General features: G+C 41.5%; 1 protein-coding gene and 1 long non-coding RNA gene across 2 annotated transcripts in view; both read right to left on the minus strand.

The window, feature by feature from the left end:
• ZNF732 (zinc finger protein 732) overlaps positions 1-15,515 on the minus strand; it is a 46,099-nt gene extending 30,584 nt beyond the window's left edge. The window contains 3 exon segments of the mRNA XM_003310206.6: positions 5,517-5,612; positions 6,107-6,233; positions 15,258-15,515. Of these exon segments, the coding sequence (XP_003310254.4) occupies positions 5,517-5,612; positions 6,107-6,233; positions 15,258-15,260 (226 nt within the window). The 5' untranslated portion in view covers positions 15,261-15,515.
• A 1,771-nt stretch (positions 15,516-17,286) lies between these two features.
• The window catches only part of LOC129143821 (uncharacterized), a 29,983-nt gene continuing 27,964 nt past the window's right edge, over positions 17,287-19,305 (minus strand). The window contains exon 2 of the long non-coding RNA XR_008547727.1: positions 17,287-18,184. This is a non-coding gene — a long non-coding RNA (uncharacterized LOC129143821). The remainder of the gene's footprint in view (positions 18,185-19,305) is intronic.

The raw sequence follows: 19,305 nt of genomic DNA on the forward strand, positions 1-19,305 counted from the left end.
TTTTTTTTGGCCTGTTTGATGTATGTGTGAAACAATGTTGTCCAACAATAAACAGGAATTTTATTTTGCTGAGTTGTTCTAACAAAAAAAAAAAAAAAAATTATTTAGACTCAAATGAAAATATCTTGTCAGATGCTACAATATGGATAAATCTTAAAGCCATTATTTTAAGTGAAATAAAACACTAACGAAGTGACAGTGTAAGATTCCACTTATATAAGGTATTTTACATAGTAAACTCCTACAAAACATAAGTAGAAAATTGCTTGCCTATAGTTAGGGTTGTGAAACCTCAGTGGAGTCAAAGATCAAGGGGGGTTACTTGGAAAAAGCAGGCCCTCACCAGGTGGCCAACTCAAGAGCCCATAGACATAGCTACAGACAAGGAAATTATGCACAGAGTTTGGTCTTACTGGGGATTCCAAAAATAGTTCTGTAACCTCTCTCAAATTCAATCTCAGCTATAGTCCAGAAGTGGTCCTTCCCATCAAGAGACCTGCAGGAAGACACAGCCAGCCATGGCCCTGGAGGCAGGCCTGCAGATCCTGGCCTCAGCTGTGGTCCCTGAAGCAGCCCTGCAGATCCTGGCCTCAGCTGTGGTCCCTGAAGCAGCCCTGTGACTCAGTTCTAGCCATATGTAGTCACAGTCTGTGGCCATTGGTACACATTCAGAGGCTCACAGAGAGACCTGTAAAAACTGTTCCCAGGTAGTCAGCAGAAGCCAAACCCATTCATACACCTGTTATTTGGGCTATCATATACAGACAAACTTCAAAACCCTAGCCTACAACCTGCCATACAGATTAATGTCCTCAAGGAAATCTAATCTTTTCAGGGCCCAGAAAGAATCCATAACTGTCCAAATCTCTGGCAACACAACCATCAAAGACACAATGCACAGCAGACCCAGCAGCACCCTTGTGACCCAAATACAACCCTTCTCTGCAAACCCAGAGGTAATCTCATCAGCCTGGGGACCCAACAAAAGGAGATGTTTACCTGCCAAAAAATAGATTATACAAACTGTAAATCATTGTTAAATCCTTAAAATATACAGACACAGGGCTGCTTCAGGGACCACAGCTGAGGCCCAGATCTACAAGCATGCTTCCAGGATCACAGCTTCTATCTTAACATATTACCAAATGTACCAGAACAATTAGGCAAGGAAAAGGAGAACAAAGCTCTGCTGCTTGCAAAAGAAGTAAAAATGTTACTGTTTGTAGATAATATGATCATGCATATATATGAAACCCTAGAGTAGAATAACAAAAACTGAACTAATAAAGGCACTCATTAAGGTATCAGGATACGTAATCAACATACAAATATCTGTAGGTAGTTTCTTGGTTTGTGTTTATAAGGCAAGGTCTCACTACAAGGCCCAGGCCCATCTCGAACTCCTGTGCTCAAGTGATCCACATGCCTTGGCCTCTGAAAGTGCTGAATTACAAAAAGGAACCAATATACCTGGCCCAACATACAAATATTTGTTTCATTGCCATAAAGTAACAACATTTCCAAAAAAAAGAAAAAAATTCCATTGGCAATACTATAAAAATAAGAAATTAATTCAAAATAAATTTAACCAATGAAATAAAAAATTTACACACTAAATACAAGATACAAAATCTAGTGTATAACAATAAATTTAGACACTAAATGATGACAGAAACTGAAGCAGACACAAATAGATAAAACCAGATTCCATCAGGATAACAGATATTGTCAAAGTATATTTTCGAAAGTGATTTGTAGATTCAAATGTGATCCCTATCAAAATTTTAGTGGCATTTTCCACAGTAATAGTAAACACAATTGTAAAATTTAAGTGTAACCTTAAACAATTTTAAATAACATAAGCCATGTTGAGAAAGAACAAAGCGAGGGGCATCATACCTTCTAATTTTAAACTTTATTTAAAGGTTATAGTAAGCAAAAGAGTATGGTATGTGCATAAATACAGATATAAAAAAACCAATGGAACAGAATAGCCCAGAAACAAATCCATGCATACAAGGTCAACTAATTTTGGCAAAGGAACCAAGAACACACAATGCAGAAATTACACTCTTGTCAATACGTGGTGCCAGAAAAACTGGATATCCACAAGCTAAAGAATAAAAGTAGATCATTTTCTTACACTATACCCCAAAATTAACTCAAAATGAAACACTTCAATGTAAGATAAAAAACCTTAGAACTCCCAAAGAACATATATGGAAAAGCCCTGTTGATACTGGCCTTGGCAATAACTTTTTTGATATGCCATCAAAAGCACAGCAACAAAACACAAGTGGGATTGTATCAAAGTAAACTGCTTCTGCACAGCAAAGGAAAAGAAAACAAAATTTCTAAAAACCCTACAGGATATAAATATTTGCAAGCAATTTATCTGATAAAAAATTTGGGAGGCCGAGGCGGGCAGATCACCTGAGGTCAGGAGTTTGAGACCAGCCTGACCAACATGAAGAAACCCCGTCTCTATTAAAAATACAAAATTAGCTGGGCATGGTGGGGCATGCCTGTAATCTCAGCTATTTGGGAGGCTGAGGCAGAAGAATCACTTGATCCCGGGAGGCAGAGGTTGCAGTGAGCTGAGATCACGCCACTGCACTCCAGCCTGAGCAACAAGAGCAAAACTCTGTCTCAAAAAAAAAAAAAAAAAAAAAAGTTAATATCCCTATCTGAAATGTATACGAAACTTCTACAATTCAAAGCAAAACAATAATGATGATAAGCCATTCAAAAATAGGCAAAAGGTTAGATTTTTTCCCCCCAAAGAAGACATACATATAAGGTAAGTGCTATATGCTGTTGGTGAGATGTAAATTGATAAAGTCATCATAAAAAACAATAAAAAGGCCGGGCGCAGTGGCTCACGCCTGTAATCCCAACACTTTGGGAGGCTCAGGTGGGCGGATCACGAGCTCAGGAGATCGAGACCATCCTGGCTAACATGGTGAAACCCCGTCTCTACTAAAAATACAAAAAAAAAAAAAAAAAAAAAATTAGCCAGGCGTGGTGGTAGGTACCTGTAGTCCCAGCTACTCAGGAGGCTGAGGCAGGAGAATGGCGTGAACCCAGGTGGCGGAGGTTGCAGTGAGCCGAGATCGCGCCACTGCACTCCAGCCTGGGCAACAGAGCAAGACTCCATCTCAAAAAAAAAAAAAAAAAACCAGTAAGAAATAAAAATGGAAATATTATATAATCCAGCAATACCACTTCTGGGTACACTACCAAAGGAAATTAAGTTAGCACCTTGAAAAAATATCTTCAGCCCATGTTTGCTGTAGTATATTTACAATAGCCAAAATATGGTGTGTGTGTATATATATATGTATACATATATATATGTATACATATGTATGTATATATATATATGGGTGTATATATATATACACACACACACAGTAGACTACTATTCAGCCATAAAAGAAAAGGAAATCTAGCCATTTACAACCTGGATAGACCTGGAGGAAATGATGCTAAATGAAATTAGCCAAACACAGAGAGACAAAGAAACTGCTTCTTCTCACTTAGACAGGGAATCTAAAAATGTAAACTCATAAAAGCAGAAAGTAGAATGGTGGTTGTTGGTGCCTAAGGGTGGGACCATGAGGAGATGTTGTTCAAAGAGTACAAATTTTTAGTTATAAATTGAGTAAGTCTGAGAAATCTAATGTACAATAGCATTAGATTAGCAAAATAGCATTGTTTATAGTTAATAATACTATAATGTATGCTTACAATTTGCTACAACAGTAGGCCTTAAGTGTTCTTATTACCAAAAAAAAAGGTTAGCTATTTGAGTAATAGATGTGTTGATCAACTTGACTATATTTTACAATAAAATATGTGCATATCAAATTATTATAAAATATGTGCATATTACATTGTAAATATTATAGTTATACTATTTTTATTTATCAGAAAAATCCATATCACGCAAACACAGATATACAGTAAGTACTCAATGTAAAAAACAGATTCTTGAAAACTGCAACTATAAATGAAGCAATGTTGCTATATACCAAACATAACTCTTGTTTACATCAATTAAACTCTGGCAAAATTAGTTTGGTTTTGGTTTTTTTGGAGACAGTTTTGCTCATGTCGTCTAGACTGGAATGCAATGGCACGATCTCAGCTCAGTGCAACCTCTGCCTCCCAGGTTCAAGTGATTCTCCGGCCTCAGCCTCCCGAGTAGCTGGATTACAGGCGCCCCCCACCATGCCCAGCTAACTTTTTGTATTTTTAGTACAGATGGGATTTTGCCGTGTTGGCCAGGCTGGTCTCGAATTCTTAACCTCGTGATCCACCCACCTCAGCCTCCCAAAGTGCTGGGATTACAGGCGTGAGCCAAGGCACCCAGCCCTAAAATTCGCTTTCTAAAATGATACGTTGCTTCACTTCGTTTCCAAGAATCTATCAACAATGTAAGAATTTATTATACACATATATAACTTATTTAGGTGTGTGTGAGAGACACACATTTTTATATAGATACAGATACACGTCAATGACAGAATCTCAGGCTTCCTACTAAATAAGACAAAATTATAATAGTTATTAAGAAATAAGGTAATGATTGAGCGCTTAATATTAGCAATGTTCTAAGCTGGTTAATGACATAGAACATTTAAGAAATCTAGAAGGTGAGTAAACACTTTAATCCAGTGGGGGCCAAAACTTTGAATGAGAGGGCTTTTTTGCTTATCTAAGGTGGTGGATATCACAAAACTTATTCACGAACCTTTTTCTTTAAGCTCATCAGCTATCATTAGTATTAATGTATTTTACGTGTGGCTCAAGACAATTCTTCCAATGTGGCCCAAGGAAGCCAAAAGGTTGGAAACCTGTGCTTTAAACTATATTATAATTTGAAAATTTGCACATACAGAGTTTAAATCACAAATCTCAGTTTATACTAAAACAATAACATTCTGAAGTAACATTACATTTTTTCATATTTAGGAAAATGCTTATTGTTCTGATAAATTTGCTGAGTAATAATTTTTGTAGAATTATATTTGCAATCTCTATAGGATTAAAAATCACTAAGCAGAAAAGACGCAACATCTGTCCCTGATGTTCTTGGGATTTCTGAACCAAATTCCAATATGTCCACTACTCACCGTACACATTTTAGACATGATACAAAAAGAATATTTGAAAAAAATACACTGACATAGAGCTCCTCAATATACACATATTCCTATGTCTCCAAATGCAATGGAACAGCAGTCAGATCATGCAGCCCCTAATAAACGATAAAGTGGACATTGGCTCTCCCTGTAAACTTGAAGGGAGATCACTAAAGAAAAAAGAGAATTCTTAGATTTAACAGCATGGGACAGAAGATGCCCCTATTCATGAATATGAGAAAAAAATGCAGCCTTTTCAGAAATTATTTTCACTGGAGCAGAGCTTCCCAAACTACATTTTAAGGCCTAGCTTCCTTCTGGACCTTGGTCCCCTGGCCTGTGTCCTCTCCTTCATTCACTGTCACCTACCTGGGTGTTTGGCTACTGTCTCATGTATCTTCACTTTGTAGGGCTCCTTTCTTTGCTCCAGATAGATGGCCAGGTCTGGGTTAGAGATAGCAACACCTGTTTATTTTAAAAAATTAACATGCTACTGTTAGGGATTCTCCAATTACCTACCTAATACTATACTAAGTAGAAAAGAGAAATTATGGAAGATCCTACATAATTAATCCAAAAATTGTTTCCTGGCAGAATCTTTAGAATATTTAAGTATTTTAAATCTGTGGGTTCTAAGTTCCACTACCAAGTACTACTGAATCAAAATAAGCGGTGCAAATTGTATTTTAAGATGTGGGAAACAATAATTTATGTCATTGAATTTCGAGAATTACCACTAACCTAAAATGAAGGACACAAATTAGCTCAAGAAAAGAGAAGGTTTACGTAAAGATAAAACATCTTAATATTCTTTTTTACACCAGCAAACTCCCAACAGTTTCTTGAAGAAAGAAACTGAAATTCACACAAAGCAGAAGTTCCCAAGAGACATTCTACAAAAATAGAAAATAAAACTCCCTGAGGGAGTATTAGGAATTATGTATTGAAGTTATCCTCACCCAGGGAGACCAGGTTCCTGTAGTTCTCCAACATCACATCTCTATACAAATTCTGCTGGGCAGGGTCCAGGCATTTCCACTCTTCTGGAGAGAATTCTATGGCCACATCCCTGAATGTTAAGAGTTCCTGAAAATATATATGTATCAAGTGACAGAGTTCTTAATTTGACTACAGGTGAAATGAGTTAAGAGAACTAGTTCTGACATGTGACTGACTGAGATTATCTGATAAAATAACTTTCAACACAGTAATGTTCTCTAAAGTATTCTATAGCTCTGCAGAAAAAGGATGGCATTCCAACAGTTTCTGTTTCTCCAATAAAAATAATGGGCTACACTGACCTGCCCCTACCAAAACCAAGCAGAGTAGGCCCTGTGACCTCCTGGAAAAAAAGATTTAACTCAGCTCTCATGAATGCCTCACGCTTGACCTTGGCCTCGCTGTAATATGCGAGGAACTTAATTTAAAAATCAGAAATGTTTCCACCCAGAACAACAGACAGGATCTGTGGGGAGGGCACAGGTGATGATTTCTCTTCAAATTGTCCGTGTGATCCTACTGGAACACTGGGCTGAGAGTCACTTAGCTAAGCGCTGCCTCTCAAGCTTCAATGCGCATAAAAATTATTTTATATTCTCGGCCTCACTGTAACAAAATTTTGCAGGTTTGAAAAGAGTTCATGAATTAGCTTCTTATAGCAAGTCTTCTGTTAATGCTGATGTTCCTCCACCTAGACACATTACATTACCACTCAGCTAGAGAAAGCAGGCACAGCATAGAGTCCCTTACCCCAACACCCTTATCACAACACAAATACTTTTCATCCCAAGACCAGACCACAAATCATCATCCTGAAGCACAGCATTCTCTGCAGGCCGTTTAAAGTTTACAGAGGCTGGAGATGGTGTCAATGTCTGAGTAAGTCTGCATTTGAAAAACAACATGTGGTCCAGGCATGGTGGCTCATGCCTGTAATCCCAGCACTTTGGAAGGCCGTGGTGGTGGGATCACAAGGTCAGGAGTTTGAGACCACCCTGGCCAATATGGTGAAACCCTGTCTCTACTAAAAATACAAAAATTAACCGGGCATAGTGGCGTGCGCCTGTAATCCCACCTACTCAGGAGGCTGAGGCAGCAGAGTCACTTGAATCCGGGAGCTGGAGGTTGCAGTGAGCCGAGACCATGCCACTGCACTCCGCCTGGGCGACAGCGAGACTCCATCTCAAAAAAAAAAAAAAAAACCAACATGTGCGCCTGCATTAATGCGGTATTTATGGAGCATGTACTATGTGCTCAGGAGTATGTCACAGAGCACTGTGCTGAGACACTCACATTATGTGTAAATTCTTAGGACATCCTGGGAGGTGGGCACTAAGTGTCCAATACTTCCCAGGATTTAAATACAGGGCCCAGAATTACCATTTCCTTTCTATTTTCCTACAATTGATTTGTTTTTTAAAGGTATAGAATAACCGGTCAATATAAATAGATCACAAAGAAACAAAGGATGTATTAAATGCAATTCAGAGAAATTTATTTTTGTGTTGTATTTAAGATTTGTAAAAAAAAAAAAAAAAAAAAAACTGCAGGGATGGAGAACAGGTTGCTGGATGAGATGTCTCTAGAAACACTGGTTTTAATTTTATAAAAAAGAATTTAAGGCACAAAAGTATATTGCTTTTCCCCATTTATCTGCTTTTGTGTTTCAGGAAATTGGGAGCACCAGCTTTGGAGAGGCAGTAGGAGTAGTCACTCCAAACTCTGATCTCCTCTAAGCAGTTCCGAGAGATTTCAGTGTGGGGTCAGACCTGGACAAGGTTCAGCAGAGGGTGGATCTGGGCAGGGTTAGGACAGAGAGTGTGCCCTAGACTTCTGTTCTCTATGCCGCTAAGTTTTTTCAGTTTTGTCTTTTCTAAGCCTGCCCAAGAGAAATTTGATTCCCAGATTTTATGAAATTTTAATCTATTTTAGCCACTTCTCTGTGTCTTTAATAACATACAACAAGGAATTTAACCAAATCCCTTATGTTTCTCTAGCGCAATTATATTAGAAGCTAAATATTTATTCTTAGCAAGGTAAAGACAATACAACTTCTCTTCTGTCAATTAATAGTCATTCAGGTGGTGGCATCAAAACTCACAAAACAATAAAAGGGAAGTAACCCAAATGAAGCTTAAGTGTCCTGTACAGTTTCCATCTTTGTACTGAACACATGATGCTGAATTCAACCATTTATTCATGTGCTCCAGACTGCAAGTTCCTTGAGGGTAGGGACCATGACTGCATCACCTCTTTTTCTAATGGACCATATGAAATAGAAGCAATTAGCTTATGGATTAGTTTGAGTCTCCGGATCTCACTTTTCACCAAAAAAAAAACTAGAAAACTGGAGCAACTCTTATTTGGGTACAAACCAAGGAGATTCTTTGAGGGGAGAAACAAACCCTGAATAAGTCATTTCTCTTCCTCTAAAATGGGAGCAGAATTAGACCTTGCTGTCAGACTGACCCCAGTCTGCACAGGACATCCTCAGATGTCTCAAATACAGATGCTGGTTGAGTGTCCCCAGTGACCTTGGGCTGATATCCCCATAGTGATCCAGACAGGAGAGATTCAGGCTCAATTAGTGGGATGCAAACAGAAAATGAAACAGCCCTGGTGAAGCTGCAGATCCTGGATCCAGACGTGATAGCCCCTGTCCCTGATCAGCTAACTCTGAGGCAAGGGGAAGGACAAAACTACTCTACTCCAGTAAGAGTTTACGGGGAGGCATTGTTGTGACTTTGGCTCTGAATATTTTGTGGCCCTGAGCTCCCACTGCTAAGGTGCTTTTTTACACTTAACAGATTCTGCCACAGGATTCTTCTGTTCCCACCAGAAGCCTCCCACACAACTGTATCAGGTCACTGGACAAGATCTGGAAAACTCAAAGAGCTCCACCTATGTTGACCTCTCATGATGTAGAAAATGTCTTCTATGAGTTTTCTGTTATGTCTTCAGCCCAAAGTCTGGTCCTGTCTTGTGAATCCTAGGCAGAGGTCAGTTTTTATGTGCATATTCTAGGTGGGATCAATGTGCCTCAGCATTCTTAGGGGTTACAGTAAGCAGAGTAAAACCAGAGGAAAGATTCTCTCATGGAGGCTCCTTCAACACATTCTAAAGAATATTTTGACCTAAAAGGAAAAACCTGGGGTAAACACAAGTAGAAAGCTTATTTGGGCCAAAACTTGAAGATGCAACACTGGAATATAAAGGTGCCCTGAATATACACTCCAATTAGAAGCAGTTATGAGTATATATATGTATACATATATACGTATATATACATATATATGTGTGTGTATATACACATATATACGTATATATGTGTATATATACATATATACACATATATGTATATATATAGTTTTATATATAATTTATATATAAATATATATTTATAAATTATTTATATATAAATAATATATTTGTATATATTTATATATTATATATGTAAATTATATATATAATTTATATATATATATAAATATATATACTTTTTTTTTTTTTTTTAAGAGATGGAGTTTCCCTCTTGTTGCCCAGGCTGGAATGCAATGGCACGATATCAGCTGACCGCAACCTCCGGCTCCTGGATTCCAGTGATTCGCCAGCCTCAGCCTCCCAAGTAGCTGGGATTACAAGCATGCACCACCATGCCGGCTAATTTTTTTTTTTTTTTTTTTTTTTTAGTAGAGACGGGGTTTCACCATGTTGGCCAGTCTGGTCTCGAACTCCGGACCTCAGGTGATCCGCCTGCCTCGGTCTCCCAAAGTGCTAGGATTACAGGCGTGAGCCACCATGCCCAACTGACGAGTATATTTTTAAAGGCAAAAAGGGAGGCAGAGAGGGAACTGATAGAAAGTTGTCAGAAATTCTTATTGGCTTATAGAAGTAAGTGGTTAGTGACTGGCTATATACATTAACATATAAGGTGTGGGTTATAGTGTCAAGTATGAAATTATTAGGTTAATTTATAGCCATTTGTGGCCAGGCATGGTGGCTCACGCCGGTAATCCCAGCACTTTGGGAGGCCGAGGCAGAGGGATCAAGAGGTCAGGAGATTGAGACCATCCTGGCTAACACGGTGAAACCCCGTCTCAGCTAAAAAATACAAAAAATTAGCCAGGCGTGGTAGTGGGTGCCTGTAGTCCCAGCTACTCAGGAGGCTGAGACAGGAGAATCACTTGAACTCAGTGGGCAGAGGTTGCAGTGAGCAACCACTGCACTCCAGCCTGGGAGACAGAATGAGACTCCGTCTCAAAAAAAAAAAAAAAAAAAAAAAAAGAAAAGAAAAAATTATAGCCATTTGTGGCAATAGCACACAATTACAAAAGACAAATAGTTCAAAGAGGGGAACAGTACATGACTGTGGTCTCATTTTAACACATCACTGGGTCTGATCATTAAAATAACTTGTATTTCTCAGATAAAAGTTCTGTCCTTCTCTCAAATCCCAGGACATAAATTCAGAATTTGGAACTACATATTTAAGACTTGGAGGGCTGGTGAGCTATGCACATTTGTGGGCATTCGGGCAAAGGGAGAAGGGAGTTGAAGTTCTCAGGTTTACCCTAGAAGAAAACCTAAGCAATATCATTCAGGACATAGGCATGGGCAAGGACTTCACGTCTAAAACACCAAAAGCAATGGCAACAAAAGCCAAAATTGACAAATGGGATCTAATTAAACTAAAGAGCTTCTGCACAGCAAAAGAAACTACCATCAGAGTGAACAGGCAACCTACAGAATGGGAGAAAATTTTTCCAATCTACTCATCTGACAAAGAGCTAATATCCAGAATCTACAAAGAATTCAAACAAATTTACAAGAAAAAAACAACCCCATCAACAAGTGGGCGAAGGATATGAATAGACACTTCTCAAAAGAAGACATTTAGGTAGCCAAGAGACACATGAAAAAATGCTCATCATCACTGGCCATCAGAGAAAATGCAAATCAAAACCACAATGAGATACCATCTCACACCAGTTAGAATGGCGATCATTAAAAAGTCAGGAAACAACAGGTGCTGGAGAGGATGTGGAGAAATAGGAACACTTTTACACTGTTGGTGGGACTGTAAACTAGTTCAACCATTGTGGAAGACAGTGTGGCGATTCCTCAGGGATCTAGAACTAGAAATACCATTTGACCCAGCCATCTCATTACTGGGTATATATCCAAAGGATTATATATCATGCTGCTGTAAAGACACATGCACATGTATGTTTATTGTGGCACTATTCACAATAGCAAAGACTTGGAACCAACCCAAATGTCCAACAATGATAGACTAGATTAAGAAAACGTGGCACATATACACCATGGAATACTATGCAGCCATAAAAAATGATGAGTTCGTGTCCTTTGTAGGGACATGGATGAAGCTAGAAACCATCATTCTCACCAAACTATCACAAGGACAAAAAACCAAACACCGCATGTTCTCATTCATAGGTGGGAGTTGAACAATGAGAACACGTGGACACAGGATGGGGAACATCACACACCAGGGCCTGTTGTGGGGTGGGAGGAGTGGGGAGGGACAGCATTAGGAGATATACCTAATATAAATGACGAGTTAATGGGTGCAGTACACCAACATGGCACATGTATACATATGTAACAAACCTGCACGTTGTGCACATGTACCCTAGAACTTAATGTATAATAAAAAATATATAGATAGATAGATATAAAAAAGAAGTTCTCAGGTTTAATCAATGCACATGTGTGATCCTGATTGGGATTATGGGCCCCATGATCACGGAATCAGTGTCAGATTTGAAGATGCCAGGCACACTGACGAAGGAAGAATAACTGATTGCAGTACTAAAAGGTTATTTTTGTAGAAATCCAGTATAACTGTTATAGAAGCGACTGTAGATAGAAGGAGAGACCATTCTGTTTCCAGATTTGGGGAGCACTTTGCTGCACTTTGTGCACCTTGCCACCAAATTATGGGTTGTGAGTGGAATCCTGAGAAAGGTTTTTCTCTAAAGTGAAGCCTAGAGGGCACTTGTGTATAATGTCTGGTGATTCTGGACAGTGTGAGGAAAAATATAACTAAAAGCAAAATCATCTCCAATCCTAAAAAACTCCACAATAATAGAGAAGTAAGAAAATGTTTTGTTACATAATTAAACCAAAATGTGATGTGCATCATAGGCAATCTACTAAGAGACTACAAACACAGAAACTCACCATAATTAATTCTCAAGTAGAAGACATGACAGCACCATTTGTCATATACGGCTTATTGTAATTTCACCTAGTAATCTGAGAACTCATCTGGGTTTTCTAATTGGTAATATTTATATAAAAAATAAACTTCCAACATCTTCATGACAGGAGGCAGATTTGCAACGTGAGGCTAGGTACCTGCTGAAGGCAGCCTACTAGTCGCCTACAGAAACTGTGGGATAGGATGCATGTTCTTGCTATTCACTTCTCAAAGCAATAGTTTCCAGGTCCTAGATAAAGACAAGTTTGACTCAAAAAAGACAAATGACTTATTTAACTGACAAAAATGACATATAAATTTTAAAGAAGCAGAGAAAATACTTAAATATAAAAGTTTTCGAGACAGGAGCAGTGGCTCACGCCTGTAATCCCAGCACTTTGGGAGGCCAAGGCGGACAAATTGTAATGCCCAACCTTGTTTCTACTAACCCTGTTTTTAGACTCTCCCTCTTCCTTTAATCACCTAGCCTTGTTTCCACCTGAGTTGACTCTCCCTTAGCTAAGAGCCAGACAGACTCCATCTTGGCTCTTTCACTGGCAGCCCCTTCCTCAAGGACTTAACTTGTGCAAGCTGACTCCCAGCACATCCAAGAATGCAATTAACTGATAAAATACTGTGGCGAGCAATATCCGCAGTTCCCAGGAATTCGTCTGATTGATAACGCCCAAAAGCCCCGCGTCTATCACCTTGTAATAATCTTAAAGCCCCTGCACCTGGAACTGTTTACTTTCCTGTAACCATTTATCCTTTTAACTTTTTGCCTACTTTATTTCTGTAAAATTGTTTTAACTAGACCCCCCCTCCCCTTTCTAAGCCAAAGTATAAAAGAAAATCTAGCCCCTTCTTCGGGCCGAGAGAACTTTGAGCGTTAGCCGTCTCTTGGCCGCTGGCTAAATAAACGGACTCTTAATTCATCTCAAAGTGTGGCGTTTTCTCTAACTCGCTCAGGTACAACATTAACACCTGAGGTAAGGAGTTCGAGACCAGCCTGGCCAACATGGTGAAACTCCCTCTCTACTAAAATTAGAAAAATTAGCTGGGCGTGGTGGCACAGGCCTGTAATCCAGCTACTCAGGAGGCTGAGGCAGGAGAATTGTTTGAACTCGGGAGGTGGAGGTTGCAGTGAGCCGATATCACGGCACTGCCCTCCAGCCTGGGCAACAGAGTGAGACTCCGGCTCAAGAAAACAAAACAAAAAAAGTTTTCAAACTAAATGCTTTAAGAAAAGGGAGAAGAGCAAAAATTATTCCCTCATTCTAAAGAGAAACCATTAAGCCGCGTCTAATTTGGGTTTGCTCCTGCAACAGCCAGGTTTAAAGGCATGGTCTTGAACTCACTAACGTCTGAATTCTCGCAGGCAAGTGAGGGATGGACTTGGGCACACTGTGTGCGCAGGAAATAAGATTTGTGAGGAAGAAAAAAGCAGAAGAGAGAAAGGAGCTATCAAGAGTCATGGTGGGGGCAGGGCAGGACTGACTAAATAAAAGACTAGTTTGTGCTACAAGTGCAGGTCTAGGCAGGGTTACCATCTGACTGATTCATGTGTCCATAAAGGCAGAGGAGATTAGGATCAGGTGGTCCAGAAGCCTGGGTGGGGGAAGGAAACAGGTTCCTGCTATAGATCCAGTGTCTGGGGTTGAAATGAGCCAGGAGTCTTCCTGGCACTGTGTGTGTTATTGGCAGAATACCCTAGGAGCAAAGCTGTCATGGGCACAATTCCTGAGGGTAGAACCCTGTCCTGGGAGGAATGTGGCAATGCGAATGCCCACTGAGCGTCCTCGGGAGTGGGTTAGCATTAAGTGGGGGCTGGCAGCAGGGTGCAGGGAAGGGCTGTTTCTCAGAACTCCTTTCCTCTAAGTTCCCAGTCCCCTCTCTCCCCGGAAGGAGACCTGGAGGAAAAGGACAGTGCCCAGCGGGACAGCGCATGTGCAGAACCCGGCCGCGCCTCCCGCAGACACCAGGCATCTTTCTCCAGCCCAGGCTCAGCCATGTCTTTCTTCTGACAGAAAACGTGCGGAGTTTGCTCAACACCAGTCAATGCTCCAACCCCAACGCGCTGTCCAGCAACTCACTAACGACACCACCCAGAGTCAGCGCAGACCCCACAAGCTCAGCACTCTTCCCACAACTGCCCCCCTGCAGACGCCAGTCCCTGCCTCTGGACACCCGTCTTCATTTCTGAACCCCTGTCTACAAACCAGGGGCGCCCACACCCTCCTGAGGTTCAATAATGTGGCAGAACTACTCACAACTCAGCGAAGCGCTGTGCGCGCCCACACCAGCGTATTCTAAAAGATGCCACTCAGGAACAGCCACGCGGAGGAGGCGCACAGGGCAAGGGGACTGGTGGGCAAGTTAGAGAGGGCGGGTGATTTGCTTCGCTTCCTCACACACCTCACAAAAGCCTTTCCTTCAAGACCCGCTGGCAGTCCCCAAACCACGAGCCATGCCCGGGGCTGTCCCCTTAATTAGTCCCCATTTGCTCACATGAACTCTATGTTTTGATAGGGCCTCGATCTTATTCCGAACAGGGTAAAGTAGGGACTCGACGACCGGACCACAGCTCCTCCCAGGCGGGCACCTCGCACGCCACGCAGGCGTTTTCCCGATGAGCTCCTCCTCACCCCACAGCCCAGGGAAGGTGCGGGGCTGCGGGCGCAGAGCTGCACAAGTAGGGCTGCAGGCTGGGCCAGAGCAGCCTTGCGGGGACCGACATGAACCCGGGTCCCTCACCGGAAGGGACCAAGGACTGAGGGCTGAGCGGCGGCAGCGGAGACTCCGTTCGCAGACTCCGTCCCGCCGCCGCCATTTCCCGCCGGTTCGGATGAGGCCTCCCCAGCGTTGGGACGCCCTGCCCCCACACTCACCATTTCCCCACTTCAGGGGTGTAGCGGAGTCTCAGCTACGAATCATCCAATACCCGCAGGTCACAGAGCGACGGAGGCTGAGGCTGTGACCGAATCACCGACGCCTCCCTGAGGGGTGAAAGCACGGCGGTGGAGACCCTAACCGAGCTCTCGCTGGAGCAAAAGGCAAAAGCCGCGCCAGATCCCGGATGCCGCCCCCTCCTCTCCGGCTGCGCGCCTGATTGGGCAGTTCTCAGTCCAGCGCTCTGATTGGATAAGATACCAAGCTCCCCACCCTCAGAATTTGAGTGACAGAACTTGCCACCACACAGTGCACTTAATGAGGCAAGAGAGACAGACTCGTGCCTCCAGGTATTTTCAGTCAGGGCTTTCTGTGCTAGGCTTGGTTCTGTTGGGGGTTCATTTTTAACCTTCTGGTGTGTAAGGTTACGCCCGTTTATCAATTGTGTACGTACGCGCGCGCACACACACAGACACACACTTGTTCACAAATGGAAACAATATAATGACAATTATTTTAATATTTTAGATTTCATAACCTCTCTGTCCTCTGGTCTTTTGAGTAGGATTTTAAGGGGGAAGCAATCCTTTAAAAAATAAAATGTTAGCTATTTGTGAATTTTCAATTTTTTATTAGCCACATCAAAAATAATAAAAAGAAACAAGCGAAATTGTTTATAATTTTAACCTATTGTATCCAAAATATTGTTTCAATATGTGATCAATATATAATTAGAAATAAAGTATATTTCTGATTTAATTCGTCTAAACTCACTGTGTATTTTATGTTTGCAGCACATTTTACCTCAAACCAGCCACATTCCAGGTACTCAGTAGCTACGTATGTCTGGTGGCTGCCACATTGAGTGCAGCCATGAGGGCTCTGACCTCAAGAAAGTGAGGGCCCGAACACGTCTTTTCTACTGGAAGTAAGGGACCAGCCTCTCTACCAACATTTCTCCTCAGGATGAAGGATGGGTAGGACAGTGCCCCTAGAGAGAGCAGGGGCTGCAAGCTGAGAGTGTCCACGTGAAGATCACTGTCTCCCCCTTGCTGTTTGGTGCCAGTGTGGTGGTCTCCTCAGTTCAACCCCATCTGGGCTCTCTTCCCATGACCAGGAAGAATAAGACATACAGACACCAGAGAGTGAGTAAAGCAGAATAGGATTTATTAAGCATAGGGAAAGCTCTCAGCAGTAAGAGGGGACATGAAAGCAGGGTGCCAGAAATGGGGCTGAGTTTATATGGCAAGAACAAGGAAGTCTTCTGTGGGCTCTGCCCAAATGGGAGGGGTAAAGTTCCCCTATAACAGTGTTGCATCTGAGCATGCCTGGGATTGACCACAGTGACTCTGTCTTGGTTATTACCCATGAGTGCCCAAGCAAAACCCACAGCAGGTGGAAAGGGTGAAGCTAAAACCAAAATACTTATGTCATGTTAGGTAACATTATAAGGAGCTGGGTCAAGTTAATGACATTTAGGTTGATTTATTACACCTGGGCCTAAGTGGGGATAGTCCCTTCTGATCAACATCCTGGCATAAGAGGAAGTTCTTAACCACATTTCTTCCCACTAAGCTACAAGGGTGGTGCATGTGCGGTCCCACGGGTGTTTTTCCTCTCCAGAGACCCTCCCTCCCTATCTTCCTAACTAGCTTCTGACTGCCTCCTCTCTCAGGGGTTCCTCTTTCTTTTAAATATCAGACAGTAAACAAGGAATGATGGGTCCACAGGAAGAGAGAGCACCATGTCTTCAGATCTCTTCACAGCCTTGCCCTCCAGAGTTTAGATGTGGAGGGAATAGATTAAAGGCAAATTTCTTGTTTTGCTATTTATCTTTGGACCTGTCAGGCTGTAACTGTGTGTTTTTCTCCTGTGGTGTGGGGCACTGTGTGAGTTTAAGCACCAATCACATGCATCCACTTCTACCTGCACTTCTGTTCCCAGAAGGAAGGCCGTGAGTGTGAGTTGTCCAGGTCCTTGATATTTTGAACAAAGAATTGAACAAAATGCAAAATGGAACGAAACACATGAAGGAAACAGCAAAAGCAGGGGTTTATTAAAGCAAGAAAGCACTCCACAGGATGGGTGTGGGCCCCAGCAAGCAGCTCAAGGACCCGGTTACAAAGTTATCTGGGTTTTAAGTACTCCTTTTGAGGTCCCTATCAGCTACCCCTTATCTGGATGAAAGATTTGGTCCGTGGCTAATCAAAGGCTGAGGTGAATTGGTACCCCATGCAGATGAAGGCATGGCCTGTGCTTGGCCCACAGCCACTCCAAGTCACTCTCCTTTTCTATCAGAGAACTGGTGCAAAGGAGAGAGTTGTAGCAACAGTCACCTTTGATCCTTTGCTACTCAGGTGTAGATGAGGTTTTTCCTTTTGGTTTAGATGTAGGAAGTTCACGTTAATTGGCCTTAGGTTCCCTGCTCCCAGACCTTGGTGTTTCTTCTTTAGGAATTCAGCACCAATTGGCCTTAAGTTCCCTGCCTCCAGACCCTATTCTCTTGCCTCACTTCTATATAAGTCAATACCATCTTACAACAAATTTAACTTTAAATAAGGGAAACACAAAATCAATACTTACAGGGTGCCAAGCATTTGCAGGTTATTTGTAATCAATCTGTCCTGGAATCCTGGAATCCTGTCTTTAATGGGTGTATATATTACTAAGCTATAACTGCATAACAATCCTGAAACATACTAGCTCAGGGTTGAGCTGGTTAGAAATTTAGGCTGGGCTTAGCTGGGCCATTCTTCTGGGCTCAGTTTGGCTCCTTCAGGTGTGAGTGGTCAGATGCTGGTGAATTAGGTGGCTCTGCTTCTGGGAGTGAGCTGTCTGTAAACTGGCGCACTTTGGCTTTCCTCAGCATGCTATTTTATCCTCCAGAAAGTTAAAATGGGCTTGTTCTCATAGAGATGGAAGAATTCTGAAAAAGATAACAGAAGCATTTAAGACCTTTTGAACCTGGGCCCCAAACTGGCACACTGTCATATGCACAGCTTCGGCCTGTGCAAATAAGTCAAGAGAGATTCAAGTTTGGGAAACAGAATCTGTTTCTTGATGGGAACAACTATAAAAGCCATTTCCAAGAACATGAATACAATAAGAATTTTTTTAATTGCTGTTTTTGCAATCAATTTTATCATGACTTTTCTTGCAGATGTGGCTTATATAACTATCCCACAGCTACCAAGCAGCTGGCTTGGACTCAGGATTGATGCTTCCCTAACTCTGAAGCCCCTGCACCTCCATAGACCACACTACTCAGCCAGCTTTTCGTGTCCTTCACGGGGCTGAAGAGTGACACTTCTGAAATGGAAGCAAGATTATTTTTTTTTTTTAGAATCTCATCCCATCCACCCCTTACTCTTCACCATTGGAAATAATTCACTCCAGGGAATGGTTCTGAAGTCTCTTGGAAAAACTGGAAACAATTTGAGGAAATTGCTGAGCATTGGGTTTAGGAAATTAATGCTCAACGTTACATTTTTAATTTATCATAGGAGAAATTTGAAAACACCTATAATGCACTCAACATAGCTGCAAACTCTTTATTTTTTGTATTTTTAGACTATTTATGATTTTTAATATAGACTAAATCAAATTACTGTTCCTGAAACAACTTTTGCTCTGCAGGCAAGTGACATAGCAATAGGGCTGCTGATATTTTTTCCTGCTGCAATTTAGCCAACCAGCAGAGTATGCTTTGAAGGGCCAAGATATTTTCTAAGACCCCACATTTAGGAGCAGCTATAGGGCAAATACCTAGAGCACACATAGAAATCACACATAACCAATGCATTCCTTGCCCTGAATCAATGCTTCTCACCCTTGGATGCATATTAGCCTGTTGTGCATGTAGGTGGTGGTATTTAAAGTTCCCAAACCCAAATTGCAAGGGAATAATTAAGCCAGAATCCCTAGCATAAGACCCAGGCAAAAGCCAGTGTGATTTAAAGCTCTCCAGGTGATTACAATATGCAACCATACTCCCAAATGTCTGCTGTAAACCAACATCTTTCGGAGAACCAGTTGAAAATATTTCTC

The sequence above is a fragment of the Pan troglodytes genome, chromosome 3 (assembly GCF_028858775.2).
Source record: "Pan troglodytes isolate AG18354 chromosome 3, NHGRI_mPanTro3-v2.0_pri, whole genome shotgun sequence".
Classification (NCBI taxonomy): Eukaryota; Metazoa; Chordata; class Mammalia; order Primates; family Hominidae; genus Pan; species Pan troglodytes.